The sequence below is a fragment of the Ranitomeya variabilis genome, chromosome 4, assembly GCF_051348905.1.
Source record: "Ranitomeya variabilis isolate aRanVar5 chromosome 4, aRanVar5.hap1, whole genome shotgun sequence".
Classification (NCBI taxonomy): domain Eukaryota; kingdom Metazoa; phylum Chordata; class Amphibia; order Anura; family Dendrobatidae; genus Ranitomeya; species Ranitomeya variabilis.
In genome coordinates this window covers 219,767,621-219,782,265 of record NC_135235.1, presented here as the reverse complement: position 1 = coordinate 219,782,265, position 14,645 = coordinate 219,767,621, and the positions used below count along the sequence as shown (strand labels likewise).

Genomic DNA, 14,645 nt, shown 5'->3' with positions numbered 1-14,645 from the left:
GTGCACATTGCCACAAATGGAAAGAGAATATACTTCCCAGCCAGTTTAGATGCATAAGGAAAAACTGCACCTTCATCGAAGAATATTTTAATTATTCAAAAAAATGTAGAAATATGTTTTCATAAAAAAGAAACCCGAGAGAATGGATCCAGGTGGCCTTTAAGAAGAATTTCCAACTTGAATAGGGATGCTCTTTTAATGTAAATAAAAATGAAAACAAAAACAGGTCATTAACCATTGTGTATGTAGAGTTTTATCTAGTGTACCCTTAAGGCAATTAATTATATAATTTATCATTGGGCTGCTCTTTTATCTCGATCCATGAATCCAAACGTCCATATTCTCGGTTTTAACTTCCCATGGTATCGGGGCTGCTTTCTGGCCCAATAAAATCAAATTAACAGACTGGACTTATATCTAATGAGGAACTTGTGGCAGTCCTATCGGGCTGACAAGGCTCTATTTCACTGGTGCTAGTGAATGGGCCTCTCAGCCTGTCAGGGTTGTTAGCAAGTGCGATTGCACGTCAGCGGCTGCGTAAGCCACATCCTCTCATTCCCTGTGCTCCTTTGATCCATGTGGACAGGGGGTGTCTCAGTAAAACTGTGTAAAGCTGACCTTACATGTCCCCAGGAGGTATGGAAAATCACACTGGTGAAAGTGGGGAGACCCTACTGTGTGATCCCTCTGATGTAATAGTGACATCAGGCGGGTTGGTGAGGTGCGGGTTCATCACACCCCCTTAGAGCAGGTCCCAGTTGTACTCTCAATAGAAAATCTGTTCCTAATGCTAAAGAGACTTCATGGATTTATAGGTTACACAGTTTATTCCTAAATGGACTGAGTGACATGTTGGAATAAGTCTAGTTATTTCCTTCATTTGTTGTTTCCACATCCCTTTCAGTTCATCCCCCTATGTCATACTACAGCCTAGTCCTGAGGCTCCATATCTATGACAGTCCTTACTCACACTGCCGGTTTTCTCTTGGGGTCTTCCTTGGTTCATGTTCAGGGCCTGTGTTGTTTTGTGCGCGGTGGATGTTTTTGTGCACAAAAATAAAATCAAATGCACATTGCAAACACATAGATATTGTACAAACTTTATTGGCTCAATTATATGAATTGTTTAATAAGTTCTTAATTACTTAATTTTTGTTTTCCATTATATGCCATGTCTGGGAGTTTTTTCTATGATTTATTGTGTTGGAGAAAAATGCTTAGATGGGCAACTCTAATGCCTTCATAAGAACACGCTCAGCATCCTCTGCAGTCTTATTAAGGAAGTCACAGAGCATCTGGTAAGCGGTACCAAAAGGGATGTCCGCTGGTGCTAGGTTACATAGCAATGGGATAGTGCGAAGATACTGAATTATGGCATTCTCCTTGGCCCATGTCTCTAATAAAGTGTTGACAATCTCTTCATTTATCTCTTGTACGACTATAGGGGACTTAATCACAGATCTTAATTCACTGACGTCTATACTAAACTTGTCTGCCAACTTTTTCAAAGAGTTTTCATCCATGCCAAAAGCTTTCTGGTAGCCTATCATTACTGTCCTCAGAATGTGTACACCACAAGGTACAGACAGGATTGAGACTACAGACCCTGCATAAAAATATAAGGCCCACTTCCATATGTCCTTCCTGAGAGCCTGACGCTTCTTCTCAAGGACTGGTAGAGAAATTTTGGGTAGACACATCAGGAATATGTGTCTTTTGTGTTCTGGAAGCTCTTTTTCTAGAGTGTCTTGCATTTTCTGAAAGACAGACAATAAAGCACTTGGCACTCAGAGATTCATTTGCAAAAAACGTGAGAGTTTCGTTTATTTGTGCGACCAGTTCGAGAGTGTCTAAACGTTTTCGGTCATAAGACCTTCATCAGAAACATCTCTCATAAAGCTGGAGGCAGGACGGCGCAATACACAAGGTCTAAGAGACCCAATGTATGTGTGGGAAACCCGGTAAAGATCACCTCGGAGGTTCTGGAGTTTATGTGAGAGGTAGAGCGCTCTAGGGAGGGCAAAAAAAGCCGCTGCAGGCAATGGCGCGATAAATCCGGGTCCGGGGAGCCGAGGTACTGAGGGGCCGGTGTAGCCAGAAGCCGCGGCTTCTGGCTACACCGGCCCCTCAGTACCTCGGCTCCCCGGACCCGGATTTATCGCGCCATTGCCTGCAGCGGCTTTTTTTGCCCTCCCTAGAGCGCTCTACCTCTCACACAAACTCCAGAACCTCCGAGGTGATCTTTACCGGGTTTCCCACACATACATTGGGTCTCTTAGACCTTGTGTATTGCGCCGTCCTGCCTCCAGCTTTATGAGAGATGTTTCTGATGAAGGTCTTATGACCGAAAACGTTTAGACACTCTCGAACTGGTCGCACAAATAAACGAAACTCTCACGTTTTTTGCAAATGAATCTCTGAGTGCCAAGTGCTTTATTGTCTATATACGGGTTGGATACCCTACTTGTGCACCACCCAGGAACCTTGAGTGCCGTGGACTCTTTACATATTTGCATTTTCTGAAAGTCGTACTTTTCTAGCTCCAGTAGTGAGAGGAGAAACACTTGGGGCTCTGTGATTCCTCTATCTTTAAGACTTTGAATGCAGTTATTTCTAATTTCATTGAGCACATTCTTTTCATTGAACGTCTTCTTCCTTCGGCTCCTGGAAGCATACACGTCAGAGTCAACTTTGGATCTCACAAAGTAGAATTTCTTGTTCATAGCTTGAATCGCCTTCGCTAGGTCAATGTCATTTTTTTTAAAACGTTCTGTTGATAAGATGATGAAAAAGTCATAACGACTGAATTCAACAGACTGAAGATAAGTATCTGCTGCAAAATCTGGTGTTCCTATTCCTGGAAGATCCCAAAAAACTACATTAGGATACTGTGGATGGGCGTATGGAGTTGGCTTCATTGTTGTCTCCACGACACCAGTTTTGGCCGAGCCTTCTTCTTCATCGTCCATCTCACAAATGACATTAACAAAAGTGGACTTTCCTGTTCCTGACTCTCCCGTGATGGCAATGTTCAACGGAGCATTTTCTATTTCCCTGAGTGAATTGCCAAGTCTTTCAGTTGCTGTACAGAGGTCTCCTTCTTCTAAAGCGGACTGAATGTTCTGGACTTCATCTTCACTGATGATGTTGATAGAAGAATCCATTATCGGTTATTAATCTGAAGAACATTAAGAAAGGGTTGGTGAGAGCTGGATCTTTAGTCACTAAAGTCTGTACTGATATTGTCACATATTCTAGTCCCATCTGCAATGTCAGCACCAGTAACGATTTCCCATTCCTCCCACCCCTGTATAAAAAGGGTTTCCATCTCTCCCTGCAAAGGCAAAGTAACTGTAAATGTTCTCTTGTGTATTGACTGCCGACTCTAGGACAACACACTTACATCAGTGGCTTGGGCAGATTTAGAATGAACTATGGAAGCATGCAGTTATATTTTCTCCATTCATGACAGTGCAGTCAAGATAATCACAGAAAAAAAATCTCAGAAATGTTCCCCCAAAAAATCTTTCCTACTTTTTCCCTTTACCCAGATAATTTCCATATTTTATTATCCCTGGCTTTAATGTTTGGCTTTATAATCTTGAAAAACTCAATAAAAATAATTTGATGGAAATAAAACAAATGCTCCGAAAAACTGCTAACTTACACCCTGGCTTTGCAGATGGAAAATCTGTAGTGATAAACAAAAGCATCAAATCTCATCAATACATAGGAAATGCGCTGTACAGAACCGGCATCAAGGGAAGATAGAGATCTCGGGAAGAATTTTGTTTTTCAATACTGCCACTCCTTTTTTTTACCTTTTGAACGTGCATTTGGGTATAGCCTCCTGAAACATGCTTTCATGACATTTTTATTGGTCTCCAGGCTGACATCTTCAGAATTATAGGACTTATTCCTACTGGACATTTTTAAAAAGTGCTCACTAGTTTGGAAGAGATAAGTATTTGGATTGTAATTTTTTAAAATGTTTTCATTCCAATTTTTATAACAGATGATGATTTTCTCCATTTATTTCAATGGAAAAAGGAAAAATCCATAACAAACTTAAATTGCTTTAAATCCACTAGATTTACTTCTTTGAAAAAAAAAGTACCTAAAAAATAAATAAATAAAAAGAACGCTAATACAGTATATCCTGGTGCTTCCATGTTTTCGTTGCCTTCCCTCCCATTGATCTCTGTTGGCCAAAGCCAACGCGAGACAAGCAAGACGTCATTGCAGAAAATCAGGTTGTTAAGAAATTGGTTTGTGACCAGATCAGTGAGTCATGGAAGCAGCAGGTGAGTTTAGAGTTTTTAGTCATTTATACCGGCTCTACGGAAATTACCAGCACAATTCCTCACCATTCAGAGCAAATTTTTGTGGAAACTACAGTACCTGTGGCAATAACTTTTTGTGAAGCTAGCCTGCTAAGAATAGGGCTGTCATTGGTGACGGAGGGAGGGCTGCCGTTAGTTCATGAATGTGGAAGACTAAGACTCCATTCCGAGCTAAATGTGAGCAATGTTCGTGACAAAGGGTAAATTTCACCAAAACTGCACCAGTGATCGTCGTCCATGCACATAAACAAGCGTCATTCACTGACTACAGACTAGTTTTTGACCTTAACGAGAAATTCAAACACATAGAAGGGAAATAATCATTATTTTTGGTCTTTTCTGTACTTTTTTCTTCTGTAATTTCTGCCTCTTTATCTTTTGTTTGTGCCGATATTTTGGGATTTGTGTCAATTCCTTTTCTCATGGATCATTATGACCATGATTTTCACCCCATAATTTATTTCTGGCAGCTCAATTTTTGTAATGTTTTACCCCACGCAAAGAGTGACCTAAATGATTCGTTTTTATAATCTTATATGTGTTAAATCATAAAAAATATTCAAAAAAATGTTTAATTTTTCCAGTTTCAAATCGAAAAACCAAATCTGATGGCAGTTGACATATCTGGACTGCTTCTCCCAGACCCTTGTTCCAGACCTTATCTCCATCTATTATCAATTAATTTAATCTATTAAACTATGGAGAGTGATTCAGTAAAGCTCCTACTGGTGTAATGACCCAAAGTTGGGGATTACATTACAGAGATATGGAGGCCAACTAGTGGTCATGGCCCTGGCAAGGTGGAAGTGTTCCACAGAGTCAGTATTGGACTCCAGCTAGACATATGGATGGACTTGCTGCGATGTACTCATGTACGCCTAGTTTCCATTATCCGCTGCCATCAGCCTGGTCTCTGGACCTGTCATCTAAGAACATGTATTGTCATCTGCTATTAACATCTACGGCTACTTGAGTAAAGGTTACATTAGGTTCACTGTTAATGCTCCTGTTTCCTCCATAAAAAGTGTTGTTTAATGTTTACAACAAGCCACCTGGTAGACACACCAAACATGTGGAAGAAGGTGCTCTGGTCAGATGAAACCAAAATCGAACTTTTTGGCAACAATGCCAAACGATATGTTTGGTGTTAAGGCCAACACAGCTCATCTGAACTCACAATCCCCACTGTCAAACATGGTGGTGGCAGCATCATGGTTTGGACCTGCTTTTCTTCAGCAGGGACAGGGAAGATAGTTAAAATTGATGGGAGATGGATGGAGCCAAATACAGGACCATTCTTGAAGAAAACCTGTTGGAGTCTGCAAAAGATCTGAGACTGGGACGGAGATTTGTCTTCCAACAAGACAATGATGCCAAACATAAAGCAAAATCTACAAAGAAATGGTTCACAAATAAACATGTCCAGGTTTTAGAATGGCCAAGTTGGAGTCCAGACCTCAATCCAATCGAGAATCTGTGGAAAGAGCTGAAAACTGCTGTTCACAAACGATCTCCATCAAACCTCACTGAGCTTGAGCTGTTTGCCAAGGAAGAATGGGCAAGAATTTCAGTCTCTCGATGTACAAAACTGATAGAGACATACCCCAAGGGACTTGCAGCTGTAATCACAGCAAAAGGTGGTGGAACAAAGTATTAAGTTACATAGTTACATAGTTATTAAGGTTGAAGGAAGACTTTAAGTCCATCTAGTTCAACCCATAGCCTAGCATGCCCTAACATGTTGATCCAGGGGAAGGCAAAAAAAACCCATGTGGTAAGAGTAAGCTCCATCATGGGGAAAAAAATTCCTTCCCGACCCCACATACGGCAATCAGACTAGTTCCCTGGATCAACGCCTTATCAAGGAATCTAATATATATACCCTGTAATATTATACTTTTCCAGAAAGGTATCCAGTCCCCTCTTAAATTTAAGTAATGAATCACTCATTACAACATCATACGGCAGAGAGTTCCATAGTCTCACTGCTCTTACAGTAAAGAATCCGCGTCTGTCATTAAAGTTAAGTTAAAGGGGCCGAATAATATTGCACGCCCCACTTTTCAGTTTTTGAATTTCCACAAAAATGTAAAATAACCAATAAATTTCGTTCAACTTTACAATTGTGTTCCACTTGTTGTTGATTCTTCAACAAAAAGTTACATTTGGCATCTTTATGTTTGAAGCATGATATGTGGGAAAAGGATGAAAAGTTCCAGGGGGCCAAATACTTTCGCAAGTCACTGTAAGTATGAGATTTAGAAAACGCGATGTGTTGGAAACTAAGATCAGTCAGATTGGATTTTTAGGTGTAATTGAAGAAACACTTTTATTGGTATATTTCTAAACCAAAAAGAATATTAAAATCAGATGCCCAATAACAAACGTGGTTAATGTAAAAGCTTTATTGTATCACTTTTATAAATCATTGAATCAGTTTTTAATTATATCATGGTATCTCATGTCTCGGATTTCTCCTTACATTTTATTCTATGGAGAGAGATGCCTAAACAAGTGTCTCCATTGTTTTGCCAAGAACACGCACTGCATCTTCAGCAATCTCATTAAGGGAGCTATAGAGCATCCAGTAAGTGGTACCAAATGATATTCCCCCTGCTGCAATAGTACCCAGCACTGGGATATTGCTAACAGCATATTCAATTAATGCAAGACACCCCACAGCCCCTTTGGTTATTAAACTCACGACAAGGTCTTTAGTTATCTCTTGTAAGACTAAAGAGGACTTGATCACTGATCTTAACTCGCTGACATCTTTACCAAACCTATTGGCTAACTTTACCAGAGATTCATTATTCAAGCCAAAAGCTTTCAGGTAGCTTATGATTGCGTTCACCAGGATTCCTATATCACAAATTACAGACAGGCCTGGGACTGGGACCATAGCGACTCCACAAGAAAGAAGAGCCCACTTCCATATGTCCTTCCTGAGAGCCTGACGCTTCTTCTCAAGAACTGGTAGAGAAATGTTGGGTAGAGAGATCAGGAATATGTGTCTCTTGTGTTCTGGAAGCTCCTTTTCTAGAGTGTCCTGCATTTCGTGAAAGTCGTAATGGTCAAGGTCCAGGAATGAGACGAGAAATACTTGGGGCTGTGGGATTCCACCTTGTTTGAGGTTTTGAATGCAGTTATTTCTAATTTCATTGAGAACATTCTCTTCATTGAATGTCTTCTTCCTTCGGCTCCTGGAAGCATTCAAGTCGGAGTCAACTTTGGATCTCACAAAGTAGAATTTCTTGTTCATAGCTTGAATCGCCTTTGCTAGGTCAATGTCGTTTTTCTTAAAACGTTCTGATGATAAAATGATGAAAAAGTCATAACAACTAAATTCAACAGACTGAAGATAAGTATCTGGTGCAAAATCTGGAGTTCCTATTCCTGGAAGATCCCAAACAGTTACATTAGGATACTGAGGATGGTTGTATGGAGTTGGCACCTCTGTTGTCTGTACCACACCAGTTTTGGCCGAGCCTTCTTCTTCATCGTCCATGCCACGGATGACATTAGCAAAAGTGGACTTTCCTGTTCCTGACTCTCCCGTGATAGCAATGTTCAACGGGGCATTTTCTATTTCCCTGAGGGATTCTGTGAGTCTTTCAGTTGCTCTACAGAGGTCTCCTTCTTGTAAAGCCGACTGAATGCGCAGCACTTCTTCTTTACTGATGATGTTGATAGAAGAATCCATTATCAGTTATTAATCTGAAGAAAAATAGAGTGGTGAGAGCTGGATCTTTACTCACTAAAGTCTATACTGATTTTGCTACAGTTTCAAGTCCCATCTGCAGTGTCAACACCAGTAATGACATCCCATTCATCCCACAGCTGTGCAAGACAGCTAATGACGTTAACTGTATAATCAGAAAAACTGTAAGGCTATGTGCACACGTCAGGATTTCTAGCAGACAAAAACCGGACATTTCTGCCAGATATCCGCATGCGTTTTTTTCGCGTTTTTTACCACATTTTTTATGCTTTTTCTGTGCATTTTTTCATGCGTTTTTTCCAAATGCATAGAATTGGGGGAAAACGCAGAAACTCTGCAAAATTAATGAACATGCTGCTTTTTTTACCGCTATGCATTTTTTTCACGGAAAAAAACGCACCATGTGCACAAAACATGCAAAATGCATTCTAAATGATAGAATGCATAATGCATGCGTTTTTAATGAGTTTTTATAGCGTTTTTATACCGAAAAAAACGCGAAAAAAAACGCGAAAAAACCTGAACGTGTGCACATACCCTAAATGTTCTCTTGCTCATCTACTTCCAACTTTAGGACAACACTTAATTCAGCAGTCTAAGTAGATTTAGAATGAACTATGGAAATATGGAAATTTATATTTTCTTCCTTCACAACAATACACACAGTCCAGGCAAAAGCATCTGATCTGCAGAACGATGCGTTATCTACAATCTCCACACTGTAAGCCTTTTTTTCTTCCTTTTCAACTTTGTTAACTCAGTAACAAAACAGTAATTGTTTGAACATGGTGCCCTCCTGTCATCCAGAGTCAACCTGTATTCTCATGCACTGCATTCATAAATCTAGTCCAATAATCTAATTTACCCTCAGCTTCATTCTGCCTTTCACTCAGCAAGAATGCCTAATGTCGCTGTTATTCATTCTCGTCTAGGCTATTGCAACTTTCTACTAATCGGTCTCCCTTTTATCAAACTGTCTCCACCAATCCATCCTGAAGGCAGGAAAAATATTCCTCACCAACCGTTACACTGATGCCTCTACCCTGTGCCAGTCATTACACTGGTGTCCCATCCGCTACAAAGTTTAATACAAACATACCGCTCTCACCCATAAAGTGCTCGATTGTGCAGCACCACCCTATTTCTTCTCCCTCCTCTCAGACTACCACCCTACCCGTGCTCTCATTCTGCTAATAATAATAATTTTATTTATATAGCGCCAACCGATTCCGCAGCACTTTACATTATAGATGACTTAAGACTAACATCCTTAGTAATCCAAACCTCTCATTCCCGTCTCCAAGACTTTTGTGTGCTGCGCCATTTCTTTGAAATGCACTATCCCGCACACTTCAATTAGGTCTCAATACCTACAGTTTTAAGCATGGCCTAAAAACAAATTTCTTTAGACAGGCCTTTTGCCTCATCTTGCTTATCTAACTATCCACTTATTGCCGATACAAAATTTTCTTCATAATCATGACCCACGTAGCATCTGTCCAAAGGCCCTCCTAGCACTTAATAACCCTCTGTGTCTGTACTGTACATATACTGGTGACAGGTTTAAGCTGTTATGTGCAGACCCTAGATAGTATATTAAAAGGTTTGTCCACTGTAGGACAACCCTTTCTTGATCAAAATGTTTGGCCCTGATAAAATATTACAGCCTATACTCACCTCCTGTGCTGCCACCGTTCCTGCGGCGCACGTGCAGTTCTGAAACATGACGACGGCATGCAATCAGTGCTGGCATCACTGTCCGTGCCTTCGGACAAATCAAACATGAAGAGGAAGTACGGGCTGAAGATGATCTCTGACTTCCTTTTCCTGCTCTATTCGACAAAAGGTAGGGACAGTGATGCCAGGGCTGATTGGGTGCCGGCGTCTCATGTCACAACAACAGCATGGGAACCCCAGGAGATGGAGTGCTGACACCACGGGGACTGGCTGTACAAGGCTGTATTATACAACATAAGCACATTTTACCATGTACCTTTGTGTCTCCCCTATTTCCTCATAGATTGTAGCATGTAAGCAGGGCCCTCACTCCCTTTGGTATCTGACTTATATTTATTCTGCATTGTACAGTATTTATTGTCTGTACAAGTCCCCTCTAAACTGTAAAGTGCTGCGGAATATGTTGGCGCTATAGAAAAAAATATTATTATAATTATTAAGGGAAGTCACCAGGTTTTCCCAATATAAACTACGAACACCATCTTTAAGGCCTCTTTTACAGTTTTATAGTAAGCTGTATATAAGTCTCCAACCCCCTCTGCATAGCAGAAAAATACATTTTATAATTCCCACATACGGCGTGATCTTCTCCGATGGGCGTTGCTGGTCTTCCTGTTTCCTGCCTCTTTCCTTGCCAGCTGCTTGGAGTCATAAACTTACATTTAGATCCAGAAATATTTGGGCAGTGACCAAGTCTTTGTGATTTGGCCTCTGTATGACACTATTTTGGACATAAAATGAAACAACTGAGATGCAACTGAAGTGGAGTCATTAAGGTTTAATTAAAGGGATTGAACAAAAATATCCCGTGAAACGTTTAGAACCATTTTTCATCAAAGTCTCTGCATTTTAGGAGCTCAAAATTAATTGGACAAATTACCTTTATCATAAATAAAATATTCATTTTTAATACTTTGCAGAGAATCCTTTGCAAGCAATGATGGCCTGAAGTCTGGGAGCCATGGACTTCACCAAACACTGGGTTTCCTCCTTTGTGATGTTTTGCCAGCCTTTACTGCAGTTGACTTCAGTTGTTGCTTGTTTGTGGGTTTTTTTTGCTTAAGTTTTGCCCGAAGCCTGTGAAATGCAGCTTGATTTGGAAGAGATCTGGTGATTGGCTCAGCCTTTACTTTCACGGGAGGTTTTGGGTCATTGTCCATCCATACTGTGAAGTGCCGTCCAATCAACCTTGCTGCATTTTGTTGAATTTGAGCCTAAAGTTTCACCGTGTACACACAGATTTCATCCGGCTGCTATTGTTACATCATTAATAAACACTAGAGATCCATTCAAAGCCATCCATGCCCATGCCTTCATAATGCCTTCTCCATGCTTTATAGAGGATGGGGTGTGCTTCGGATCATGAGCAATGCTAAGCCTTCTCCATACTTCCTTCTTCCAATCATTCTGATACAGGTTGATCTTCGTTTTGCTTTTGCAGAATTGGGTGGCTTCTTTAGATGTTTTTTGGCAAAGTCTAATATGGCCTTTGTGTTTATTTGGTGAGCCCTCTATATTTGCGCTCATGAAATCTTCTCTATCTGGTAGATACTTAGATAATGAAACGCCTACTTCCTGAAGAGTGTTCTTTACTTAGCTGAATGTTGTGAAGGGGTTTTTGTTCACCATGGAAAGGATTCTGTGATTATCTACCATTGTTGTCCATAACTTCCAGTCCTTTTTGATTACCTAAGCTCCCCAGTTTGCTCTTTTTTGAATAATGTTCCAAATTATTGATCTGGCCACACCTAACATTTCTGTTATCTCTCTAATGGATTTCTTCTTCTTTTTTCAGCATAATCATGGTCTGTTTCTCTTCCATTAAGAGCTTCTGTGACCTCATGTTGTGGGTTCACAACAACAACTTCCAAATGCAAAATGCCACGCCTCGAATCAGCTCCAGACCTTTTACCTGCTTTATTAATGATGGATTAAAGAAGATAAAGCCCATTCTGCCCATGAATGAGCTTTTGAGATAATTGTCCAATTATTTTTGGTCCATTAAAAAGAGGGAGCTACTTATTACAGAGCTGTAATTCCTGAACCCTTACTCCTATTAGGATGTGAATACCCCCAAATGAAAGCTGAGAGTCTGTACTTTAAGCCCACATTCATAATATAACTGTATCCTGAATATATTTTGTTCAACAGATAAAATGCCAAAATTTGTGTCACTATCCAAATATTTCTAGATCTAACTGATGGTGAATGTGGAGGGTAGGCAGGAGAGCTGCAAGTGGAATGACTCACCCCAAAGCAGTTGCAGCTCATTTGCATATGATTTTGAAACCTGGATTTCTTAGAAACTACAAAATTCAATAATGAAGATATATGCAAATTGTCTCTTCAGAGAGAAAGAGGAATTGAACTCTATAGCGCCACCTATTGGAAGTAGCGATCCTACAAGTCACAATCAACCCTTTAACGAGTCTTGCAATATGACTTAGGATAAAAGCCAAATCAGAATCTCAATTTGCAGACACTGTGTTTTGGGCTATTGGCAAAGTGCAAAGTATGAGATCTGATTTGGCTAGGTGAGAGACTCTGGACTGGGGCCTAAGGGTAAGATTTATCCTTGAGAAGATATGAATTTAAACAACATGAAAGTAGCAGTGGATACATGCCATTAGTTTTAGGCGTAAAATCCTCATGCCAGGTTCCCTTTAAGCTTCTCTACCTCCCCAAAACTGGACCTGCTTCTTGGTCTAACAGCTTGCCTAAACTTTTCCTCCAAATACCAAGATATTATGCTTCTAGTTATCTTACCCAGCCATTTGGGAATACGGATCACCTTTTCCACAAGCTCCCTGTGATTTACAAACCTGCTTTTTTTCCAGGGTCTTCTGAATGCTATACTTTAATCTCAGACCCAGGAGCGAATTCATAGTCCACCTTTCAACTCCACTGTTCTCTGTCGGAGAAAGTACTATGAAAGTTGAGGTTATAGGTTCAGTAGAGAGGGAGGATAACTAGCCGAGAGAAGAAGAAAACTGTTCCCCAAATTGTGCTCACAATTGTTCTGCAGGTGCATGGTGGTGGTGGGGGGGGGGTTAAAATTCAGTTTTATTACCCTCTCTCTCCTCTACCGTACAGTTTTGAGGTAACCTCTTATATGGAGATGGATCTGCATCACGTATCTTTGCCACCTTTTCTCATGGAGCTCCACATTCGGCTTCTTACAATCACCTACTTTCTACTTCTAGGCGGACCATCAATAAGCATTATATGAGCCTTCTATTATCCACTGAATGTGTGGCTGATCTTTATACGTCAGTCAGGTGGCCTTACAACAATTATCACGATATTTAAAAACATCCAATCCGCCATACTTGACCATAACAAATATAAGTAGTCTCCCTCATACTCTTAGTAGCAAGCTTAAAACATTTTAGAATTTTTTAAGCCTTCTCCAGCTCTTGATGTAAGCTTCTTCTTCTCTTGCAATTGCTTCTTATGTTTCTTAGATGAGTTTCCCATTTTTACCGATGACACTGAGCGGTCACCTTCTTAGTAGAGTTACGGTAGTTATACTTACTAAAGTTGGGTTGGTGTCGTAGTTACTTCTTCTATGTGTCTATATAATCAGTCTCAGCCTTTCCTTATCACAAATCACAACCAATACACGACCACAAACCAGAGGGGTGTCCTGCTTCTGAGCCCCCGAATTTTGCCTCTTTGCTCTGCCCACCATAAACATCAGTGAGTATAAAAAGGAAGAATCTCTCACCTGTAATGGTGTTCCTTGGGATTTCAGGAAAGTAGAAGAGCTGTCACTATTACCACTGATACGTCGAAGCTTGAAAAATGACTTGGCTCCCTCAGCAATATGTGGTTATCACAGAGCCGCAACCAGTTTGAGAGTGAATACTACACAATTGAAAGTTAAGTTTTCTAAAGAGAAACTTGGCCTTATGCCATGTATATTGCCTAGAGACTTGGCTAGAGGTTAAGCTCGGGGGGGTGGAGGGTGGGGAAAAGGAAATATTTAAGTTGGCTCCTAACAGATAACTATGTTTACAGTTATGGTGGCGCACCCTAATTGCGATTATAGGGAAACCTCAGCAACCGTGTTTTTATTGAAAATAATCTCTATACAAAAACCAACACGGCCCCACGGTGACCATATAGTGGTAGATATCAGTCCTGCAGAACAAGAGATCACAGTACAGTTATAGATGGCGACTTACAGGTGACGTTTTTTCTGATGGGGATCTCTTTTCTCGTCTTTTCAGTCTGACCCAGATTGACATGACAACTTTTTCCAGCCAAGACTCATCTGCAGAATTTACAGCAAAGACGTTTTTTATTTAACACATTTCCAGCACCGTTCCTATCTATTCCCAACCTAGACAAACTCCTAATCCTGCTGATAGCCCAATGTGGAGCCACTGCTGCCATGTGTGTCCCTATAGCTGCACCTGCTGTAATAATATTCTCTGAGTCCCCCCATGTACAGCTCCCTATACACAGTAAGATTCCCCCACAGCTCCTCTATGCACAATATGATGGGCCCACATGTCCTCTATACCCAGTGTAATGTCCCCCACAGTTCTATATGATGGTCCAAAAGTTCCCTTATACACAGCGTGATGGGCCCACAGTTTCCCCTATATTCAGTATGACGGACTCACAGCTCCCCCTGTACATAGTATGATGTTTCCACAGCTCCCCTTTATATAGTTTGATGGGTCCTCGGCTCTCCTATATGCAGTATGATGGGCCCACAGCTCCCCTATAGTATAATACCCCTACACTGTATGATGCCCCCACAGTAGTCCACATGCTGTATGATGCCCCCACACTATATGATGACCCTCACAGTAGACTCCATGCTGTATGATAGC

The 14,645-nt window shown here is 40.7% G+C and overlaps 3 protein-coding genes across 3 annotated transcripts; all 3 read right to left on the bottom strand.

Moving 5' to 3' along the window:
* Window positions 1-1,090: 1,090 nt before the first annotated feature.
* On the bottom strand, window positions 1,091-1,791 carry LOC143770414 (interferon-inducible GTPase 5-like). The gene has a single exon (XM_077260026.1). The coding sequence runs from the start codon at window positions 1,752-1,754 to the stop codon at window positions 1,218-1,220; it is 537 nt and encodes a 178-aa protein (XP_077116141.1). The 5' UTR covers window positions 1,755-1,791; the 3' UTR covers window positions 1,091-1,217.
* A 420-nt stretch (window positions 1,792-2,211) lies between these two features.
* On the bottom strand, window positions 2,212-3,164 carry LOC143767788 (interferon-inducible GTPase 1-like). The gene is made up of 2 exons (XM_077256308.1): window positions 2,507-3,164; window positions 2,212-2,309 (listed from the first exon to the last, which is right to left on the bottom strand). Exons 1-2 carry the CDS (start codon window positions 3,162-3,164, stop codon window positions 2,212-2,214), a joined length of 756 nt encoding a protein of 251 aa, XP_077112423.1.
* Window positions 3,165-6,733: 3,569 nt separating this feature from the next.
* Window positions 6,734-13,680, bottom strand: LOC143770413 (interferon-inducible GTPase 5-like). The gene is made up of 2 exons (XM_077260025.1): window positions 13,529-13,680; window positions 6,734-8,060 (listed from the first exon to the last, which is right to left on the bottom strand). Exon 2 carries the CDS (start codon window positions 8,044-8,046, stop codon window positions 6,850-6,852), a length of 1,197 nt encoding a protein of 398 aa, XP_077116140.1. The 5' UTR covers window positions 8,047-8,060; window positions 13,529-13,680; the 3' UTR covers window positions 6,734-6,849.
* Window positions 13,681-14,645: the final 965 nt, after the last annotated feature.